This window comes from Thunnus thynnus, chromosome 18, assembly GCF_963924715.1.
Source record: "Thunnus thynnus chromosome 18, fThuThy2.1, whole genome shotgun sequence".
NCBI classification, from domain to species: Eukaryota; Metazoa; Chordata; class Actinopteri; order Scombriformes; family Scombridae; genus Thunnus; species Thunnus thynnus.
In genome coordinates, this window is record NC_089534.1 from 29,907,269 (window position 1) to 29,921,206 (window position 13,938).

The 13,938-nt window shown below is 39.9% G+C and overlaps 1 protein-coding gene across 1 annotated transcript; it reads left to right on the forward strand.

The window, feature by feature from the left end:
- Window positions 1-414: 414 nt before the first annotated feature.
- Window positions 415-13,922, forward strand: serinc1 (serine incorporator 1). The gene is made up of 10 exons (XM_067572278.1): window positions 415-562; window positions 2,903-3,064; window positions 5,000-5,193; window positions 7,442-7,521; window positions 8,322-8,459; window positions 8,860-9,029; window positions 9,578-9,668; window positions 10,172-10,313; window positions 10,456-10,680; window positions 12,864-13,922. Exons 1-10 carry the CDS (start codon window positions 524-526, stop codon window positions 13,000-13,002), a joined length of 1,380 nt encoding a protein of 459 aa, XP_067428379.1. The 5' UTR covers window positions 415-523; the 3' UTR covers window positions 13,003-13,922.
- Window positions 13,923-13,938: the final 16 nt, after the last annotated feature.

Genomic DNA, 13,938 nt, shown 5'->3' on the forward strand with positions numbered 1-13,938 from the left:
TGCTGTAAACAATGTTGCTTACAATAATGCTACTGATAGTAAAAATAAAGCATCTTTGTCAAAACTCACTGGGTTTGTGATAAGTGCAACAACCGTAATTGTTTTGTCTGTTGTGTCTGCATAATATTAATATTTTTCATTTTTGGAACACATGTAGATGAGGGGTAGCATCAAACTTTGGATCCCTGTTCATTCAGAAAATAGCATCTGTCATGGACCTCCAATCAGTATATCAGATACATTTATTTTTCTTCTGAAAAAGAAAGAAAAAGACTAAACGTATAATTGTCAAAAAGTTACAGTTTTCGTACGTATTAAGTCTATGGTGAAGACTGAGACTATTCTGCTGTCAATATACAGTATTGTCCTGTGGAGGGCAGCAACATGTGTACTGGCATCTTAACTTCCTAACCTCGTATTAGAAGAGAGAGAAGAAGAAGCCAGGGTAGCGCAAGCATCATCCATCTTCTGGGAAGCGCAGCCATCTCTGATCTAGGCAAGAAAAGAACAAACATCAGCCATCATGGGAGCCGTTCTGGGATTGTGCTCCATGGCGAGCTGGGTGAGTGACACACGCTTTCATATCGAAAGTGAAGTAGACAGAATTTTTATCCAGTTTGTCGCTGCTTCGTCTTTATAACTGCTGTCATGACTGCGCAGTTACACCAAACCGCAGGCCAGACCGATTCACAGCGGCGCAGGCAGACACAAACACATCTACTGTTCGTTTAGTATCCAAATACACAGGTTGTAGTTAATAATTTTGATTAATAATTGGCTCATACAGCAACGCAAGCAAACTTAAGGGCCAAATGGCTTCTTGTTGGCTGTCTTTGTTTGGGAACCAGCGAACGTTAACCTAAATAACGACAAACAGGTCGAGTCTCGCTGAACTGTCCTATTTTTGCTGAATGATGACATAGTCTAGCTAAATCTGCATTATTGGTGTAGCATTTTGGAGTGTATTTAATGGTTTATGTGTGTAATTGTTGTTAGCACGGTGTCAACAAAACAGGCCAGTGTAAGGTTAAGTAGCTGTTGCAACACCGCAGCATGTCAACAGAGTATCAGTCCGCTGCTGGCAGCACACCAGTCAGCAGGCTGTTTACTGCGACATGCTAGGCAGACAGTAATCTACCCTGCACACGCACACGCTCGTATGCGTACACACACAACAAAGTCCAACAAAACATGGAGACGTCGAATGACCGTTGTCTGAACGTCCCATCAAGACGTCCCGTCATGGTTCCAAGTAGTTCCAAAATGAAAGTCGTGCCGACGTCCGGGACGTTACCTGGCTGTCAGCGTTCAAGCAACGTCAAACTATGTTATGTATATTAAATAATAAAGTAAATGGTAATATTTTATAATACGGTGCACGAAACTGCGCGTAGTTATAAAGGAACGAGTGATGAACGAATCAGGAACGCCCCGATAATTGAAGAATCGTTAACAAGTTCTTCCCTAATAATTTTCCCTTCCCTTTACAAATCATGATGGCCTGCACCCAGTTTAGGAAATTAAAAAAATATTTGGGGAGGCAACATTTGCCCCCACTGTCTAAAAAAATTGGGACATTTACAAAATTTTGGGAGCACTTTTAAAAAGTAGTAATTAGTGCAGAAAGTTGCTGTTTTTATTGTAAAATGAGACCGGATTAAAATGCATACAATTATCACCACCTTGTGTACCCACAGCCTCAGTAAACACCATCACATTTGTAATAATTGTCTACATTATACTACAATATATATAAGCACATGGAAAGCAAAACATTGCAAGCCGATTCCCTCTCAACAACTAAGATTTTGTTTAGGATGAGGCTTCAGTGCAAACCACTAGATGGCAGTATAAGATAATGAGCATGAGATCATGACAGTATTTAAAGGGGGGGGGGGGGGGGGTCCACTAATCGGAAGATCGGCGGTTCGATTCCCAGCTCCTCCAGTCCACATGTCGATGTATCCTTGAGCAAGATACTTAACCCCAAATTGCTCCTGATGGCTGTGCCATGTGAATGTGTGTAAATGATTAGATTTCCTCTGATGGGCAGGTTGGGACCTTGCATGGTAGCCCCTGTACCCATTCAGTATATGAATGTGTGTGAATGGGTGAAGGTGAGTCGTAGTGTAAAAAGCACTTTGAGTGGTCGGAAGACTAGAAAGGCGCTATACAAGTACAGTTCATTTACCATTTACCATTTTAACATGAACATCTGACATTGTGACATTATAAATATATATATGTCTGAAAATAAGCAAAAGCATAATATGTCCCTTTTTATTATTATTATTATTATTATTATTATTATTATTATTATTATTATTATTATTAATAATAATAATAATAATAATAATAATAATAATAATAATAATAATAATATAGTCCAGATTGACAAATCTAAGTATAGTGGATTTCAATCTGAACCTGGTCTAATGTGGATTAACCTGTCTGGATAGAGAAGTATCAGTGGAATTGCCCTTTTTTAGATTTCATAAGCAAAATAAAGGTTTCACAAATCTAAAAGTGGGTTTTAACAGTGTCAAGGCTTTTGCTTCGATGTAGAACACTTTTTCATAAGTGTAAGTGGTGAAAAAATGGAGAATCAGCTGTTTGTCAATATTTATGTTTCCCTTAACTTTCCCTTTATCCCCGAATTGGAAGCTAACTTAAGTGTTGTTCTATCACCTGAATGTCTGCTGACACATGATAGGCACACGACTGGCCCTGTCTATCAAATGGAAGATAGCGGTTTGCCCTCTGTTACCTAACAACCTTCATAAATAAGTTTTAGCTTTCTTGATTTTGCTCTATCTAGCTCTATCGCTATCTTATTTATGTGATAATAAGAATAATTATAACACTGATGTGTGTGTGTGTGTGTGTGTGTGTGTGTCTGCAGGTCCCGTGCCTGTGTGGCAGCGCCCCCTGCCTGCTGTGTCGCTGCTGTCCCAGTGGAAATAACTCCACCGTGACACGCCTCATCTACGCCTTCTTCCTGCTGCTGGGAGTGGGCATCGCCTGTATTATGTTGATGCCCGGCATGGAGGAGCAGCTGAAGAAGGTCACATATACACACACTATATACATTACAGCTAAAACAAATAATCATTACTCCAGTGACTGAAAATGGATCGATATTGGATGGAAAATTGATTTATATTTATCATTGATCAATCCTAAGTAAAAATTTTTCTAACACAATTGCCAAATGTTAGTTGGTTTTGCCATTTTAATTGTGTTAGGATTTTTAGTGTTTAGGTTTATATCACTGTTATCTGTATATCTATGTTTTGGACTGTTAATCAGACAAAACAAGCATTTCAGGTTTTTCTTGACATTTTACAGACCAAGTAGTTAATCAGTTAAACAAGAAAATAATCATCAGATTAATTGATAATGAAATACGCCTAAAACTGAGAGTCAACTGTGAGAGTACAGAAATAAAATAACTTGGGAAAGACTAGATGGTGTTTCACTCTGCTGTGACTTCTCTTGGATGTTACTGGTGCTGTCATCAGGTCTAGCAACCAACAGTGCAGTGACTGTATTAGCTGTTTTTATTGATTCTTTTGTTTCCCCTGCTGAATATGTTGGCTAGTAATTACTGTTATTGTGAAGAAGTTGCAGAAAATTGAGGAAACAGTAATTCAAGTACCATCACACACTCATTCAGTTGCATGTGTGTTTTTTAACTTACTCTGTGGGCATGGTAGAAATATGATGACAACAAAAATAACTCATTACAAAGGTATCTCCCACTCTGGAAAGTGAAGCCAGTGCCAGCAGGGGATGACTCCCCTGGCTCCAAAAAGAAGTCTGTTTGTATAGAAGTCTATGAGAAAATGACCCAACTTCTCACTTAATTTATTACCTCAGTAAAAACTTCTCTAATGAGTTTATGGTCTCAATCGCCAGTTTCAAGTCTTCTTCAAGACAGCATGATGTTCATTAGGTTTGTAGTCTGCTGGTCGACTGGTCGATTAGTTTGGCGATATGCTCTCGTCCGACTAAATTCTCATTGGTCGAATATTTGCCTTGTTACTTTCATAAGGAGAAAAGTGCTACATCAATAGCTTTCCAGGATTAATCCATTATTTCTTGCTGCGGGAGGGACAGACTAACAAATTACCTGTGAAAACGGAGACTGCTGGGTCTAACTGTACTCAACGTTTACTGAGCGTTTACTGAACGTACTGAACATTAACTGAATCAGTGTTTCTCCTAGAATTATCACATGAACTCCCGCCAGGCCAAAAAAATATTTTTAATGCCAAAAATAACGCCAAATATCCATTCATTCGGAAATTAATAGCGTTTGGGAGTCTCTGCAGCGCTGTTCAGTACATGAGTCAACCTCTGTGTCGTTACCTAGGAAACTATTGGTAGTGTAACTCTGTTAAGGAATAGGGCATTGTGTAGTATGTTTGCGTAGCGAGTGGGAAAGAGCGAGCAGCAGAGCAGTGACGGTGGATGCGAGCGGAGCAGAGGAAAAGGTTAGTAGTAAGTTGTCAGTCTGGCAGTAAATGTACAGTACAGACCAGTGGAGGCTGGTCCATAGAGGCAGAGGAGGTTGATCCTCTATTTTTTGAGAGGCGAGAGGGAGATCAAAATATAAAGAAGAATATATGGTTGAAATAAATTTAATAAATTTATGGTTGAATTTCTTAATCGGTATTCTTATCAGTGAAGTAGAATGTTTTATTCAAGCATTCCAGGCTCATTAATAGGTCACTGACTCTCACTGTGGGTTTCAGTGGAGTGAAGGGTTTAACTCATGTCTTTGGTTGAAATTGTTAGTTTTTCTGTCTAATTGTGAAGGTTTGGAGACTTCCTAAAAGTGATTAGATGGGGAAAAGCTTATACAAAGTAGCCCCCTCAGTGGACGTAGGACACTCTTCTGTGTTGCATGCCAGCTTTCTGATTTAAAGTCTGTGATTTTGGATAAAACATATACTGGTGCAGCATGAAACCCTCTGCTGTCTGTGTGTTCCTGTAGATTCCAGGTTTCTGTGAAGGAGGGATGGGTTCGTCCTTTCCTGGCGTGGAGGGTCATGTCAACTGTGACGTGCTAGTCGGCTACAAGGCTGTGTACCGTGTTTGCTTTGGCATGGCCATGTTCTTTCTGCTCTTCTCTCTGCTCATGATCAAAGTCAAGAGCAGCCAGGATCCCCGGGCTGCACTGCACAATGGGTGAGTCAGCATCCATCCATCCATCCATACAACCACATATCCATACATACATACATACATACATATATACATATAGACATGTATACAGTGGGGTCCAAAAGTCTGAGACCACTTTCCCATTCAAGTGAATAGGAATCATCTGTTCAGATGGAACTGCTGGAAACCACTGTTTCCTAAAAACCCCTTTATGCAAATCCACATAAAAATGTAGCCACAAGTGGCAATTTTGCACCCAATGGAATGAAGCAGCTCAGTCAGCCAAAATTAAGGCTGTGGACAGCCAAGAGCGGGTTTCAGGCTTCACAAAGGTGAGCAAAGTCACTTCAGCTAGTTTAAAGGAAACTTTGTTATTTTTCAACCTGGACCCTATTTTCCCATCTTTTTCTGTCTAAGTGACTAATGGGTACAACAATTTTTGAAATTGGTCCAGTATTGAGTGAGAGCCAGCATCTGTGAAATGGGCTGCTATGTAATCCGATGGGGCAATAGCGCCCTGTCAATATAATGTACATCCACTAAAAGTGCTTGTCGTTGACACTGATAGGCTCAGATTATTTTAAGTGTGTGACAACATTATGAACAGGACCATACAGAGAACTAAAATGAAGAATAAAATGTTTTTATCTTTTAGATAACACTAAGCTACACTTTCTGTACTCCAACACAACAAATTCCTTCCGGCACTCCTCTTTCCAACTCTGTCATGGCTGATTATTTGGCTGATTGCGTCAACAACTCAACTCTCACAAGATTTCAGAATTAGACTTCTCCTTGAGTGAGACTTGGTTAGACACAATAACAATCACACAGGATCAAGCAAAAGATAAAGACATACACTTTATTTGTCTGTATGGTCCTTTCCGTAATCTTGTCAGACACTTAAAGTAACAATCTGAGCTTGTCAGTGGCAAAAAGAAGCAATTTTAATGGACATACTATGATGGGGTTCTATTGCCTGTTTTGCGGCTGCTGGCTGAAGCACTCTCACTCAATACTAGACCAATTAAAAAAAATTGAGTCAAAATTCAAAAAGCTCTATTTATTTGAGTGTTTTTTCAGTTTATACAAATTAGCAAAAAATCCATCATGGCAGACTTTTACGGTCCAAGAGGCTTTTTGTAGAGCTCACTGAGCTGGACTTGTGTGTCAAATTTCAAATTAGTCAGACTTACAGTGTGAGGGGCATGGCCTTTCCAAAATGTTATTTTTGGGCCTTAATTACAGCGCCACCTTCTGACCGATTGGGCTCATATTTCCTGTGAAGCACATGCACATCGTTTCCAGTTATTGTGCCAAGTTTCATGGTTTTAGCTTGTTCCAGCTCATGGCAATTTGAGTTATGGCCGAATAAAACAAATAATAATAAACCAGCACAATCGTAGAAGGGTTCTACCCTCTTAGAGTTTGAACCTTAATAATAATAACTAGAAATGCATTTCCTGCGGAAAATGCATGTTAATGCTGAAAGCTGAAAGAAATTGCAAAGCATTGCTGAAAATACTACAGACTTGTTCAGCATCCCCATCTGTAAAATTTTGCTTGTTTGGTTACCATGACATATTACATTTAAGAGATATGGCAGTTTATAAGTAGTATGGTGGTGTTTTATTAATGACCACAAGGTGGGGCTATTGGAGCTAAAAAGCAGCAACACCAGCATTTACATTTGCAAATCCAACCTGCTGTTGACCTGTACATGGGTCTCATGTCCTCACACAATGCAACAACACACCTGCTGCACTATGTGGTTTGCTATAGTTACTGCCTTTCATCCAGTGGGATTGGAGGGTCACTTACACTGTTTAACATCTGATCTAGGGCTGCAATTAAATTCTTCTTCTTCTTCTTCTTCTTCTTCTTCTTCTTCTTCTTCTTCTTCTTCTTCTTCTTCTTCTTCTTCTTCTTATTATTATTATTATTATTATTATTATTATTATTATTATTGTAAGTTAATCTGCCCATTATTTTTTCAATTCGTTTTTTAGTCTAGTCTAAATTTGAAACAGTGTGAAAAAGGTCCATTACAGTTATTCAGTCTGTCCAACAGTACAAAACCCAAAAATATTCAGTTTGCAATGATACAAAATAGAGAAAACATCTCATTGGGGAAACCGAAGTAAGAGGATGTTTGGTATTTTTTTTGATAAATTCCTTGAACGATTTATTGATAGTCAAAATGATATTGTATAGTAAGAACTGTTGGGGTGTTTCAGGGGACATTTTAATAGCAGTAATGTCTGTCTTGCAGGTTTTGGTTCTTCAAATTTGCTGCAGCTGCTGCGATCACTATTGGATCATTTTTCATCTCAGAGGGTCCCTTCACTACTGGTAACTGTTCTTCTCTATTTTTGTTTTTCTTCTCTCGAGTGATAGGTGTGTTAGAAATACCGCGTATCTGTACCTACGGTATGTAGAAGACTAAGGGTCTAACAGGGATTAGCCTGCATATGACGTTGTCACAGATTTAATGCCTGCAACATGAACATTGTGAAGAGAACAAGATTCTGTTTGTACACAATCCTGTTGTCTATTTAGTGCCGTCCAAAACCATGTATCTCCATTTAATGAACAAAGAAGCCTTGAGTTTTCTGAAGAACATCAGCACTCAGATATCGACCTCACACACATTTCATGTTTTGCTGAATGCTGAAAGATGTTGATATGGACTGTTTCCTTGCTTACTGATGACCCATTTAAAATACAAATCAGTATATTGTTGGCGGGGCCATGACATGACCTCTGCTTTAGTTAATCTGAAAACGCACATCACCAGATTTCAAGATACATGAGTTTTACTGAACATTGATATGTCTCTGTAATAAATACACTTTTGATTGCCATTAGTTGTCACAGAACATGTTTGGCAGGTTTTGTTTTAGATTCTTGAAGACCTTTGGCATCTCATCCAAAACTGAAGAGTCTAGTTGCCCTCTGCTGACTCAGCCCTTCTGGATAAACCAGAACCTGGATGACTGAGAATCCCCACAGACACATTTGTAAAGTTTGGACAGATTGGTGTCTTAATCTGGATTTTATCTCAGTTTTAGGGAGCGGTGAAAAGTTCCTAAAACATCTTAAATGTAGTAGTGACATTGTAGTAACATGTCCTCTGTCACTGTTTTCCACAGTGTGGTTCTATGTTGGCATGGCTGGCGCCTTCTGCTTCATCCTCATCCAGCTGGTTTTACTCATTGACTTTGCCCATTCCTGGAACGAGTCCTGGGTGGAGAAGATGGAGGAGGGCAACTCTCGCTGCTGGTATGCAGGTATGTTGATAGTAAACATAAGGATGGAATTGGAGAATTTCATTAGTGAAAACCTTAAAAGAACTTAGTGTTATTTATAGCGAATCAGCTGTGTCAGCTCTCATGGAGACAACATGTTTGAAGTAGTAAAATTGACTATTTTACTGTTTCATATGACATCATGCGGAAATGAATCATCAGCAGCAAAACATTATCAAGTTCTTAGTATTTCTCAAGTGTTTAAAAAGATTTATTGTTGTTTCCCATTAATACATACACATGCAGGATCAAATCAAACAAAGAATAGCCTATAAACAGCCAGTTTAAATGTATTTATTCTATTTAGATTGTGCTTCTCAGTAAGCCTGTCCTGTTATGTCACCAACTATATAAGTAATGAGCTTGTATTGTGTGTTCACAGCTCTACTGTCCGTCACCGCAGTCAACTACCTTGTGTCTCTGGTGTCACTGGTCCTGTTCTACGTTTACTATACCCACTCTGATGGTTGCACTGAGAACAAGGTCTTCATCAGTATCAACATGCTGCTCTGCGTCGCTGCCTCCGTCATGTCCATCCTGCCTCAGATCCAGGTTTACACCACTTCTTTTTTTACACTCGTGTTTAGTCAGGGGCAGGACTTAAAATTATCACCCGCCACGAGCCAAATGCTGGTAAAATATGCAAGTGGCTGGTAGATTTGCTTCACTCTAACTATCTAATCTATTTAGTGGCTGGTAAAATTTTGAACATTCATCAGCCATTTGGCCAGTGGACAAAAAAGTTAATTTTGCACCCTGGTCAGGGATGTGTGTGGATCAGCTGTTTGAAGGGTGGGTTCACTCAGATTTAAATTTTCACTTTTTTACTATCTGTGTGGTGTCTTTGAAGAAGTAGAATGTTAATTTTGTTCATATGTGGTTCAGAATCATATTGAGCTGGCAAAGTGAGGCTCATCAGCATACAAGGACATGTTAAGAACTGATGTTGTGCAGCACTGCAGTAGCAAGACTGACACACACATCTGATGGTACCAACATGGAGGATGGATTACAGAGAGATGTGAGGGATAAAGACATCAGCTGTGTCTTTCTGGTTGTTAAGAGTTTTTCCACTGATGCCTGTTTTTGTCTGTGTGAAGGAGTCTCAGCCCAGGTCTGGTCTGCTGCAGTCCTCCCTGGTCACCTTGTACACCATGTACCTGACCTGGTCTGCCATGACCAACGAGCCTGGTAAAATGTTTCACCTTGCTGTTTGTACTGTGAAGCTCTTTGAATTTCCTGCAACCTAAACAGACGATGTTTAACCATCTGTTCTATCTACTAACCTCATCATACCACCCTCAAATCACTCTAGGACACCATGAGCACTCTGGTCTGAAGTGTACGTGAGGGTTAGGGTAACACATTCTGGTTTTAATAAGTAGCAGGAAATGTGGGAAATGGCTCACATGTTTTTTTGTGCATATGCATTGTTTATACATCTAGCCCTGAGAAGATGATTAAAGTCATAACACATATTAGCGCAGCATACTGTCCATCAATTTTTGATATCACCCTCATGAATGACATAACCAAACTGTCTAGTGAATGAGTTAACTGTCAGTCAGACCAGAATTAAAAGGCATGAATGTGTGTGTATGTGTGATGCTGTTGTTATGAGGAATGCACCTCTGTTCCACAAACAGACTCAAGTCATCTACTAATAATGTTTCCTTCTCATTTGTGTCTCACAGACAGGAAGTGTAACCCAAGCCTTCTGGGTATTATCGGGCTGAACAGCACCAGTCCTACAGGTCAGGACCATGTGGTTCAGTGGTGGGATGCCCAGGGGATTGTGGGATTGATCCTATTCCTCATGTGTGTCCTCTATTCCAGGTGAGGAAGCCCTGTGCAGGTTAATAATCATCAGTTAATAACCAGCCTGCAGATGAATAGTTAGTCTCTCAGTTGTTGTTTGACACAGAAGTTGACAGCACCATGTCCTCTCTGGTCTCTCTTTTCCTCTGTGGTCCATCAGTATTCGTAATTCATCCAACGCCCAGGTGAACAAGCTGACTCTGACCAGTGACGAGTCTGCTCTGATTGAGGACGGGCCGCAGACTGACAGCTTTGAGGAAGGCAGCAGTCTGAACAGAGCTGTGGACAATGAGAAGGACGGTGTCACCTACTCCTACTCTTTCTTCCACTTCATGCTCTTCCTGGCTTCACTTTACATCATGATGACACTCACCAACTGGTACAGGTAAGCCTCACGCTGCAGAGGAGATACATCATAGTACTGCCACACAGTAAGAAGTGATTCAGTTAAAGGTGTTGGTCTATAGTTTTCCTACTGTTGACAAATCCCATCAAATAGTTTTTAAATGTTATGCACACAGGAGGAAATGGTGCACTTGTAGGGGACTATTTTCAGCAGTGGATTGATTCCAGTGAATCATATCACTCTAGTGAATATGTCTGGCAGCAGGATTGTGTGTGTGGGATTGAGTCAAAATAAACTATTGTGTTGAGCGAGTGGACGTACCTACTGGCTCTTTAATGTTTCAGCCATGGACAGTGACATTCTGTTCAGAGATTCCCAGCACAGCCAAAGTGAAATTAAGAAAAGATGACGCTTTTCTTAAGTGTGTGTGTGTGGGGGGGGGGGGGTTACATAAGAATAAAACGGCACAAGAGTAAACAGACCATGTACAGTTAAAAGGATCAATTCACCCAAATTACAAAAAGTTTAACACACACTGTATTTTCATACCTTGCTCTAGTGGTATCTATCCATGCAGACAATTTAGGTTTTATTTGTCTGCCTCCACCCCAATACAATGGAGGTGAATGATTTCATTTGTGGTGCTCACATGTTTTAAAAATGACTTTTAACATTCTTAACATCTCTGTCCCAAAGCAGTGTCCTTGTTATTTGGACCATCTACAGAACACATTGGAGAAAGTAGAAAGAAGTGTCACCGTCACAAGTTGTCATTTGTTGTTTTTAATTGGTTGCCCGGCTTTAAGAAAGGCTGATCTTATGTACTATGAGCCTGTCTGAGGACAGATGCCCGAGGAGTGAGAATAAAGAAAGAAAGAAAGGAGGAGTGTCAAGACAGGAACACATAAGAGTGCTGATGAACTCTTGTTGAGACTGTGATGGACATTGAATGATGTCACTGTCATTCACAAACTAAATTTGATTCGCCTCCATTGTCTTGAGTGGAGACAGAAATCTCCAAAGATGGCCAAATGAACCCAAACTGTCTGGAGAGTCACAGCTATAGAGGGAAGAGAATTATTTTTATATAAATTGGCTAAACTGACCCTTTTAAAAAGACACATGGGTGCAAGAGCTCTATCTACAGACGTATTTCTGTCAAAAGTGAATTATTTATTCCGTCAAGGTCCGTTTATTTTTACTGCCAATACAAAAAAAAAAGATTTTACTCCGCCACCGCCTTTCCGCTTTGTATACTATTTAACAGCAAAGTAAAGAGATGCTTGTTGTTCCAGACATCAACACTTGTTGCAGCTTCCCACGGTTGTATATGCATCGATTTTATGTGTCTGTTTTCTCAAATAATCAAAGGTATGGCCATTTAATTTAATGTGCACCTACTTTTCTGTGGGGAGGGGTACTGACACCTGGTATTAAATGGGACCCAGGGCTGAATTATATAAGACCGTAGTATTGTTGTACTCTGACGTTACCGGTTCTTTTATTGGTACTTTTTAACATTTTGGTGTAATTTATTATCATGTTGCAGCCTTTCCTTGGCTCTGTGTGTGTGTGTGTGTGTGTGTGTGTCTCTCTCTCACACACACACACACACACACTGACACACACGCAGAGCACAGGTCAAGTGAAGATAACTTGAAGATTACTTGAGTTGATGACAACTATGCTTGTTACTTTAAGTGCAAGAAAACCTTCACAAGTTAAAAGCCAATACTTTATCAATGCACCTGTTCGACAAGCATAAACATGTAGAAAAGTGATATTTCAATCTGCTTTGTCCGCAGTCTCCCATCCACTGCCCCTATGTTTTACACAACCACAGTGCGCTAGCTTAGCTAATAGCGAATTCTTACAAACAAGCTGTCTGTATGTAGTCTGTTTTGCTGGTTTAAACTTTTTTTTTTTTAAACATTAAACAAGGCCATCATCAAGGGTTAAATCTAAATCTTTAGCTGTGTGCGGATTGATCCGACACTTTCCCTTTGATGTTCTGTATGTGATTTACTATTCCAGATATAAAGATATGAGCATGTAGACTCATATAAAGTTGCTCTCACCGTGATGTTTCATTTTTGGATGATAGGGTTTTTTGATACATTTCCAGCACAACCACAATGAAGGTGAATTGCAGAAAATGTTTCATTTCTGTAGAACAGCAACATTAAAAATACCAGCTTCAGTCAGTTCTGTTCTCTCTGCAGCCCTGATTCCAACTACGAGGCCATGACCAGCAAGTGGCCATCTGTGTGGGTGAAGATCTCCTCCAGCTGGATCTGCATCGCCCTCTACGTGTGGACGCTGGTGGCTCCGCTGGTGCTGGTCAACAGAGACTTTGACTGAAACACATGCTGTCCTGCTGCTCATACACATTCATGCTCTGCACCTGTGTTTTGTTTCAGCAAAATCAGTAAAGGAGAAGGTAGCTAACCCTGGGGCTGCGCTCAGACTGGCTGGAACATTCAGGATTGTTTAGTTTGGTGGCTGTGGCTCTGCTGCAGCTTCCTCCCTGCAGGGGCAATGAATGGAGAGCTAACAAAAGATGTTCTATCTCTGAAATGTCTCCCAGCTCTGACTGCAGCCCAGTCCCATCTCCTATAATGTCCCTGTCATTGTAATGGTCTCCATGCTGTTGCCATTGTAAATATATCCTGTGTAATCCAGTTAGTGACTTTTTCTTTCACTAAAGACAGAGTTGCATGCTTTTCCTTTGAAACTTGATGTGACATAAACAGTAGCTCTATGTAAAGCTTTTATGAGGTTGGTTTTGATCTGTGCGCAGCAACAGTTGAACTTTGTAGTGTTACATACGAAAATGCTGATACATGTAAAATAACTGAATTATGAATGAGCAGGACTCCAGCTGTGGCAACGAGAGATCACTAACTAGTACCATCACAGACAAGCAGTGCTGTTAAGTGTGTGTTTGTGTGTGGTATTCTAGTCTAGTTCTATCAAGTGTTAAAGCTCTATCAACTGTTTGTTCACTCTGCAGTCTGCACACTCCTTAGCACATACACAACAAAGGCATTCCTGTTTTTGTTGGTTCTGATTTGCTCTGAATTTTGACTTTAAATGTAAAAATGAAATGGATTGTTTGAAACTTCTAGGTAAGTTATTTGGTATATTTAGCATGTAGTTTCTCACAGACTTATTAAGTGTTCGTATATGTTTGTCACACCTGTGCTTTTATCCTAATTTGATTTTTCCTCTGACATGTAAAAGTATATTGTAACTCATTTCATAAAATTTAGGGAAAAGAATCCATGTCTTTTGTGT

Coding starts and splice junctions, on each gene's coding strand:
- serinc1 (XM_067572278.1), top strand. CDS start 524: ATGGGAGCCGTTCTGGGATTGTGCTCCATGGCGAGCTGG. Junction 3,065..4,999: donor TGGAGGAGCAGCTGAAGAAG/GTCACATATACA, acceptor GTGTTCCTGTAG/ATTCCAGGTTTCTGTGAAGG. Junction 7,522..8,321: donor AGAGGGTCCCTTCACTACTG/GTAACTGTTCTT, acceptor TGTTTTCCACAG/TGTGGTTCTATGTTGGCATG.